The sequence below is a fragment of the Brassica napus genome, chromosome C7 (assembly GCF_020379485.1).
Source record: "Brassica napus cultivar Da-Ae chromosome C7, Da-Ae, whole genome shotgun sequence".
NCBI classification, from domain to species: domain Eukaryota; kingdom Viridiplantae; phylum Streptophyta; class Magnoliopsida; order Brassicales; family Brassicaceae; genus Brassica; species Brassica napus.
This window is the reverse complement of record NC_063450.1, coordinates 18,201,627-18,210,972: the sequence shown is the minus strand read 5'-3', so window position 1 is coordinate 18,210,972 and position 9,346 is coordinate 18,201,627. Positions and strand designations below refer to the sequence as shown.

General features: G+C 47.2%; 2 protein-coding genes across 2 annotated transcripts; both read right to left on the bottom strand.

The window, feature by feature from the left end:
- Window positions 1–694: 694 nt before the first annotated feature.
- On the bottom strand, window positions 695–1,510 carry LOC125590465. The gene has a single exon (XM_048764039.1). It carries the CDS (start codon window positions 1,508–1,510, stop codon window positions 695–697), a length of 816 nt encoding a protein of 271 aa, XP_048619996.1.
- Window positions 1,511–5,866: 4,356 nt separating this feature from the next.
- Window positions 5,867–6,862, bottom strand: LOC125590464. The gene has a single exon (XM_048764038.1). It carries the CDS (start codon window positions 6,860–6,862, stop codon window positions 5,867–5,869), a length of 996 nt encoding a protein of 331 aa, XP_048619995.1.
- Window positions 6,863–9,346: the final 2,484 nt, after the last annotated feature.

Sequence of the window (9,346 nt, the reverse complement as noted above, 5' to 3'; positions counted from 1 at the left end):
ATTACCTGTATCATCTCTCTGACTCTCTCCAGCCTGTACACAGCTTAACATATGAGTTCCGGCCCCATCATCTCCAGAAGATAAGAGAAACTATTACTAGACTCCGGACAACATGAAGGAACCAATTCTCACCTGCGTTCAGAATGAGTTCCGGCTTGAGTGGAACCCAGGATAGCAAGATCAATGGAACGGAGTCCTGTCTAAGGGGAGCCTGCTGAGAATGAGCAACCCCGGTTGACTTGAGTGCACAGGTTATTCCCCGACTTCGATGACGAAATCAAGAAATAAGGGGCAAACTGTTGGGGAAAAATATCCCGGTATCATTTCCTCCAGCCTCCAGGCAGGACCCAGGCCCTCGGGTCCCCGATAAGGGAACATTCCAGGTCCCCTGGAACCGAGCTCCCTTCCAAGAAATGGAAAACTTCCGGTAAGGAGAACCTTCCATATTTCCGAATATGGAAGAGTTTAACCTAATGGAACCAACTCTTAGACGACTATATAAGAGCTACTAAAACCCTAAAGCAAGTGATCGACTTCTCCAAGGCTTAGAGACTAGGACTAGACGGCTAGAATTAGGGTTCTTACTCAATACCTTGTAATCTTGCTTGTTCTATCTAATAAAAATCTCTTCAAGCCTATCTTTTCATTATCCTCTCTAAATCCTCACGAAATACATACGAATACCCTTGGTTTACTAGCTTGTCCATCGTTCCGTAGTACTCACAAAGAGCCTACACAAAAATACCCTAACAACTTCAGCATAGACTGGAAGGACCACTTCACCGGCGGTTTGCTTCACCTCTCCGCTGAATCCCATGAGCGGGGTTGTCTTTCTAGTTAAGGCAATTTCATCCAACTCCAGGACCTGATAGGCGGTCTGGAAGATGATGTTGTTGGAGCTTCCGTTATCTACAAGGATCCTCCTTACCAAGCAGTTTGCTACGGTAAGCGATACTACTAGAGCGTCATGATGGGGAGCCAGGACCTTCTCTTGCTCCTGTGCCGTGAAGCTTATCTCGTCTGTTCCCAAAAGTAGTCGTTTTGATTTAGACGTCTCCGAACCAAGTTTGGCATTTCGAGTGCTCTTCTTTGCAGCTGCATGGCTTATGCCGCTTATCTCTGAACCTCCGGATATGACATGGATTACTCGGTCTTGGCGAGGTGGTGACGCGGGCTTGGTTTCAGCATATTTCCTGGGTGTCTCCTTGCTTAGGAGGTTCTTCGCCTTTTTTGAGAGGAATTCCCGGAGATATCCCTTTTGGAGGAGCTCGTTGACTTCAATCTTTAATGCGATGCAGTCCTCCATCTTGTGACCATGGTCACGGTGGAACTCACACCAGAGGTCGAGGTTCCGGAAGGAATCGGGTGCCCTCATCTTCGGGGGCCATTTAACCTGTTGACCCATCTGCCTAAGGGCGTTGATTAGCTCTGGTTGGGATACAGACAAGTGTGAGATATCTGGCCAGGTAGACACCGACATCCCTTCCGCTCTCTCGAGTGGACGGCTCATGTACGTACCCTGTTTCCTGCCTCCTTGGTCTTGGGTTTCTGGGAGGACCTCTCATCTCTATCGTTTCGATCTTGCCTGGCTGCTTTCTGATCTTGTTTCTGTTGAGCCTTGGCGCGGCTCGCGACATCCTCTTCCCATTTCACTTGGGCCCATGCTTGAGACAATACGTCTTCCATGGTCTTGCACTGGTACTTGGTGAGTTCTTTATAGAGATTTGAACGCTTAGATTGCCGTAGTGATGTTGCATTCGGGGATCGATACCTTTTCCTGATTGAAGCGAGCTATATAATCGCGAAGGGGTTTGACCCGATGCTGGAGGATTTTGTAGAGGCTGTCCGAGGTTTTCTCCAGGCTCCGGCTACTTGCGAACTGCTATACGAACTTATCGCTGAGGGCCGCGAATGAAGATATGTATCCGATCAGGGTTGAGCCGAATCCTTTGCACATGGTAGCCTCGTGGAACTCCCTTGGGAGTGCTACAGCTAGCATCCTTTGTTTGTACTGAGTGATGTGGTCGTCTGGGTCGCCGGTGCCGTCATACATCTTTATGTTGGGGAAGGAGAACTTTCTCGCATCTCGATCAGGGCAATGTTGTCTGTGAAAGGAGTATCAGCGTAAGAACCGGGATTACTTTTCCGAATCGGAGGTGCCACCCCGGGGAGCCTTTCTACCATAGATTGTATGGTGTCAAGCTTCTTGGAGAACATCTGCTCCAGGTAGGTGGTCAATGAGGACTGCAATGCCGCGGCTCCTTCAGATGTTTCCTTCTCGGAGTCTGGATCGGAGTCGCTGGATATTGTTTCTTGGACTCGCGTATCTCCAGCTTTTTCTCCTGATGCCCCGGTTTCATCTGAAGGCTGTCGAGCGGTACCTCCTGCGGTGTTGGGTGTGTCCAGGCTCGACATGGATCAGACCTGTGTGCGGAAGCGGCGCTTCTTGTTGCTCGCCGTGTTGAGGGCTTGATCCTTGTCTTGGTGAACAAGGTTTTCAGATTCGAGCTGAGTAAGCTTCTCAGCACTTTGCTCCAGCTGCTACAAGTGTTCGTCTAGCTTTTCCTTCAGGCTTTGGACTTCGGAGGAAAGCTCAGGGTTCTCGGTAGCTTCCTGAGCCTTGTGCAAGTCGGTTACCTGGCTTTGTAATCCATCGAGTTGCCTTTGTAGCTCGGCTTCTCTTTGAGTAGATTTTGACGGGTTGTCTTGCTCATCCACCGCCATCGTCACGTAGTTTAGATTACTCCCCTCCTTCTAGCGCCAAACTGTTAGGGGATTTTTGTGTAGGATCTGTTAAAGTACTACGAAAAGATGGAAAAGCTGGGTTTCGTATAGATTTATAGGTATTTCGTATGGGTTTATGAGAGATTAGAGAAAAAGAGACTTGAAGAAATCTTTATTGAGTAGACAAGCAACGATTACAAGTATTTTTGGTATGAACCCTAACCCTAGTCGTCTAAGTATAATCTCTAAGCCTAAAAGTGTCGACCCCCTATTCTAGGGTTTGGGTTCCCTTTATATAGTCGTCTATAGCTCGGTTCTTGTCGGTTGGAGTAGATGGAAGTCTTCCATATTCGGAAATATCGAAGATTCCCCTTATCGGCAATTTGCCTTTTCTTGGAGCTGGAGGCGGTTCCTGGAACCGATACCAGGGTACTCGATACTGGGGACCCAGATCGTTTCTGGAACGGGGATCTGGAGATTAGGGTCCTGCCTGGGGCTCGGAGGAAAATGATACCTGAGTATTTTTCTCCAACAAGCAGGAACTAGTAGGTAATTCCCTTATTGGATCTTGCTACTGATGTTAGCCTGGTGCTATCCTCCCTTGGAGAGGTGTTTCCAGCCGGGTGAACCATGGAACTGGTGAGAAGAAGTTATTTCTTGCCCCCAGGTGGCTGGGGTTGAGAGATTTTGTAGGATTAGGTGTAATTTCTCTTCCGCCTATCACGTTATCACGTAGTTTAAAACCACCCCTCCTTCTAGCGGCAAACTGTTAGGGTATTTTTGTGTACAAGCGATCCGTGCTCAGCGCTACGGAATGATAGGAGGAAGGAGACATGTCGTTGAGCGTATTCTCCTGCTTCGGTAGTTGATAAACCAGGAGATCCTGCTCTTAGGATACTGCCATATGGGTATGGGCCAGTATATGTCATTGATGCCTTAGCAGCAGCAGGGGGATTGGTCGTTAGGCGGGGGCCGCCTATCATAGAGAAGATCGCAGGGTCTTCTTGATCTATAATTGATGGTTCCGGCTACCTTGGTCGGTCCTTGGGGGCCTCATGATCCGTACTTGATGGTCCCGGCTACCAAGGTCGGTCTTTGAGTATCTATACATGGGACCATAGAAGGTGTTTGGGTTTATAAATGCATCCTTCAGTGGGGATTGCCTACGTACCCTTCAGTGGGGGATCAAGCCGTTCGTAGTTCATGTATATGGAGGCACGAAGCCTAGATGGGCGCGGAGCCTGATGGAGGCACGTAGCCTGATGGAGGCGCGTAGCCTAATGGAGGCATGTGGCCTAGTGATACCACTCAAATTACCCTAAGGAGTGAATTACTCTCTCAAATAAGAGGTTCAATTGTAGTACTTAGGGATCGAATCCACAAGGAGATAGGGAACCTATTAAATCTAGTTAAATTATTAATTCTAAGTGTTTGTTGTTTTATGTGTTTAAAAGTGAATAGCAATCTTAATTGAGCAAGTCTATTGCTCGACTAACAAGATGATTGGGGGTGTAACTTATTGGAAATGTATTAGATGCAGGGTTTCTATTCAGGTGTTAGAGATATAATCCTATAGATTCCTAACAGTTGCATGCATGATATATTAGAGCTCAATTCCTTAATCACAGTGATCAGCGATGGCAATTTTTCACTGGTTAACTAACTAGATCTTGGATCTTAACAGTTAGTCTTTTGATCACAAGAAAGTGTCGATCAATGATCCTATAGGGATATCGATCGATACACCTTTCGCAATGTCGATTGATTGTCAGAAGACAATATCGATCGATGCTTATAGCTAAGCCTTAGGCGCAGGTTGATAATCCTCACTAGCATTCTAGATCAGCGGTTAGCCTTTTTCTAGCAATCCTAGTATGATAGACTAGATTCTGGACAGGATGGTCGAGGATGCTTGACTCATGCAGATTGCTAGGTTCATGCTCTAGTTAGCAAGGCTAAAACAACCAGTAAGAACAATCTATCAATGAATACCACAACTTAGCAAATCTATAGTTGGGGCTAATCCCTCTAACCTATTTGAACCCTGAATCTAACAAGTAAACTACTCAGACATAGCTAAGCAATTCATAATACAAAAGATAGATAAAAACTGCATACAATAGAATAGATGAATCAATGGAGTTCCAATAACAAATCTCTCTATGATCTTCTCTCCTAAGAATACAATGGTGGCTGAAAATCTCTGTAAAAACTGTTTCTCATGCCTCCTAACACTTAGGCAAGTAAATAACTATTAGGTTAAAAACTCAAAAGTCCAGGCAGCAAAAACGGGGAAACAAAATAAAAAACCCTAAGATTGACTTACACGCATCAAGAAGGTGAGACTGCGCGGGAAAGCGAGTCTCAAAGTACGATAAGGGAACCTATCCCCTCAGTCCTAGGGACCCGAAGAATTAACGAGACCTTGAGAAACCCATTACCAGTATCATCTCTCCGACTCTCTCCAGCCTGTACACAGCTTAACATATGAGTTCCGGCCCCATCATCTCCAGAAGATAAGAGAAACTATTACTAGACTCCGGACAACATGAAGGAACCAATTCTCACCTGGGTTCAGAATGAGTTCCGGCTTGAGTGGAACCCAGGATAGCAAGATCAGTGGAACGGGGTCCTGTCTAAGGGGAGCCTGCTGAGAATGAGCAACCCCGGTTGACTTGAGTGCACAGGTTATTCCCCGACTTCGATGACGAAATCGAGAAATAAGGGGAAAACTGTTGGGGAAAAATATCCCGGTATCATTTCCTCTAGCCTCCAGGCAGGACCCAGACCCTCGGGTCCCCGATAAGGGAATGTTCCAGGTCCCCGAGTTCGGTCCTTAGAACCGAGCTCTCTTCCAAGAAATGGAAAACTTCCGATAAGGAGAACCTTCCATATTTCTGAATATGGAAGAGTTTAACCTACTGGAACCAACTCCTAGACGACTATATAAGAGCTACTAAAACCCTAAAGCAAGTGATCGACTTCTCCAAGGCTTAGAGACTAGGACTAGACGGCTAGAATTAGGGTTCTTACTCAATACCTTGTAATCTTGCTTGTTCTATCTAATAAAAGTCTCTTCAAGCCTATCTTTTCATTATCCTCTCTAAATCCTCACAAAATACATACGAATACCCTTGGTTTACTAGCTTGTCCATCGTTCCATAGTACTCACAAAGAGCCTACACAAAAATACCCTAACAACTTCAGCATAGACTGGAAGGACCACTTCACCGGCGGTTTGCTTCACCTCTCCGCTGAATCCCACAAGCGGGGTTGTCTTTCTAGTTAAGGCAATTTCATCCAACCCCAGGACCTGATAGGCGGTCTGGAAGATGATGTTGCTGGAGCTTCCGTTATCTACAAGGATCCTCCTTACCAAGCAGTTTGCTACGGTAAGCGATACTACTTGAGCGTCATGATGGGGAGCCAGAACCTTCTCTTGCTTCTTTGCCGTGAAGCTTATCTCGTCTGTTCCCAAAAGTAGTCGTTTTGATTTAGACGTCTCCAGACCAAGTTTGGCATTTCGAGTGCTCTTCTTTGCAGCTGCATGGCTTATGCCGCTTATCTCTGAACCTCCGGATATGACATGGATTACATGGTCTTGGCGAGGTGGTGACGCGGGCTTGGTTTCAGCATATTTCCTGGGTGTCTCCTTGCTTAGGAGGTTCTTCGCCTTTTCTGAGAGGAATTCCCGGAGATATCCCTTTTGGAGGAGCTCGTTGACTTCAATCTTTAATGCGATGCAGTCCTCCATCTTATGACCATGGTCACGGTGGAACTCACACCAGAGGTCGAGGTTCCTGAAGGAATCGGGTGCCCTCATCTTCGGGGGCCATTTAACCTGTTGATCCATCTGCCTTAGGGCGTTGATTAGCTCTGGTTGGGATACAGACAAGTGTGAGATATCTGGCCAGGTAGACACCGACATCCCTTCCGCTCTCTCGAGTGGACGGCTCATGTACGTACCCTGGTTCCTGCCTCCTTGGTCTTTCGTGGGTTTCTGGGAGGACCTCTCGTCTCTATCGTTTCGGTCTTGCCTGGCTGCTTTCTGATCTTGTTTCTGTTGAGCCTTGGCGCGGCTCGCGACATCCTCTTCCCATTTCACTTGGGCCCATGCTTGAGACAATACGTCTTCCATGGTCTTGCACTGGTACTTGGTGAGTTCTTTATCGAGATCCCCGTCTGGGAGCAAGCCTTTTTTGAACGCTGAGATTGCCGTAGTGATGTTTCATTCGGGGATCGATACCTTTTCCTGATTGAAGCGAGCTATATAATCGCGAAGGGGTTTGACCCGATGCTGGAGGATTTCGTAGAGGCTGTCCAAGGTTTTCTCCAGGCTCTGGCTACTTGCGAACTGCTATACGAACTTATCGCTGAGGGCCGCGAATGAAGATATGGATCCGATCAGGGTTGAGCCGAATCCCTTGCACATGGTAGCCTCGTGGAACTCCCTTGGGAGTGCTACAGCTAGCATCCTTTGTTTGTACTGAGTGATGTGGTCGTCTGGGTCGCCGGTGCCGTCATACATCTTTATGTTGGGGAAGGAGAACTTTTTCGCATCTCGATCAGGGTAATGTTGTCTGTGAAAGGAGTATCAGCGTAAGAACCGGGATTACTTTTCCGAATCGGAGGTGCCACCCCGGGGAGCCTTTCTACCATAGATTGTATGGTGTCGAGCTTCTTGGAGAACATCTGCTCCAGGTAGGTGGTCAATGAGGACTGCAATACCGCGGCTCCTTCAGATGTTTCCTTCTCGGAGTCTGGATCGGAGTCGCTGGATATTGTTTCATGGACTCGCGTATCTCCAGCTTTTTCTCTTGATGCCCCGGTTTCATCTGAAGGCTGTCGAGTGGTACCTCCTGCGGTGTTGGGTGTGTCCAGGCTCGGCATGGATCGGACCTGTGTGCGGAAGCGGCGCTTCTTGTTGCTCGCCGTGTTGAGGGCTTGATTCTTGTCTCGGTGAACAAGGTTTTCAGATTCGAGCTGATTAAGCTTCTCAACACTTTGCTCCAGCTGCTACAAGTGTTCGTCTAGCTTTTCCTTTAGGCTTTGGACTTCGGAGGAAAGCTCAGGGTTCTCGGTAGCTTCCTGAGCCTTGTGCAAGTCGGTTACCTGGCTTTGTAATCCATCGAGTTTCCTTTGTAGCTCGGCTTCTCTTGGAGTAGATTTTGACGGGTTGTCTTGCTCATCCACCACCATCGTCACGTAGTTTAGATTACTCCCCTCCTTCTAGCGCCAAACTGTTAGGGGATTTTTGTGTAGGATCTGTTAAAGTACTACGAAACGATGGAAAAGCTGGGTTTTGTATAGATTTATAGGTATTTCGTATGGGTTTATGAGAGATTAGAGAAAAAGAGACTTGAAGAAATCTTTATTGAGTAGACAAGCAAGGATTACAAGTGTTTTTGGTATGAACCCCAACCCTAGTCGTCTAAGTATAATCTCTAAGCCTAAAAGTGTCGACCCCCTATTCTAGGGTTTGAGTTCCCTTTATATAGTCTTCTATAGCTCGGTTCTTGTCGGTTGGAGTAGATGGAAGTCTTCCATATTCGGAAATATCAAAGATTCCCCTTATTGGCAATTTGCCTTTTCTTGGAGCTGGAGGCGGTTCCTGGAACCGATACCGGGGTACTCGATACTGGGGACCCAGATCGTTTCTGGAACGGGGATCTAGAGATCAGGGTCCTGCCTGGGGCTCGGAGGAAAATGATACCTGAGTATTTTTCCCCAACAAGCAGGAACTAGTATGTAATTCCCTTATTGGATCTTGCTACTGATGTTAGCCTGGTGCTATCCTCCCTTGGAGAGGTGTTTCCAGCCGGGTGAACCATGGATCTGGTGAGAAGAAGTTATTTCTTGCCCCCAGGTGGCTGGGGTTGAGAGATTTTGCAGGATTAGGTGTAATTTCTCTTCCGCCTATCACGTTATCACGTAGTTTAAAACCACCCCTCCTTCTAGCGGCAAACTGTTAGGGTATTTTTGTGTACAAGCGATCCGTGCTCAGCTCTACGGAATGATAGGAGGAAGAAGACATGTCGTTGAGTGTATTCTCCTGTTTCGGTAGTTGATAAACCAGGAGATCCTGCTCTTAGGATACTGCCATATGGGTATGGGCTAGTATATGTCATCGATGCCTTAGCAGCAGCAGGGGGATTGGTCGTTAGGCGGGGGCCGCCTACCATAGAGAGGATCGCAGGGTCTTCTTGATCTATAATTGATGGTTCCGGCTACCATGGTCGGTCCTTGGGGACCTCATGATCCGTACTTGATGGTCCCGGCTACCAAGGTCGGTCTTTGAGTATCTATGCACGGGACCATAAAAGGTGTTTGGGTTTATAAATGCATCCTTCAGTGGGGATTGCCTACATACCCTTTAGTGGGGGATCAAGCCGTTCGTAGTTCATGTATATGGAGGCACGAAGCCTAGATGGGCGCGGAGCCTGATGGAGGCACGTAGCCTGATGGAGGCGCATAGACTAATGGAGGCATGTGCCCTAGTGATACCACTCAAATTACCTTAAGGAGTGAATTTCTCTCTCAAATAAGAGGTTCAATTGTAGTACTTAGGGATCGAATCCACAAGGAGATTGAGAACCTATTAAATCTAGTTAAATTATTAATT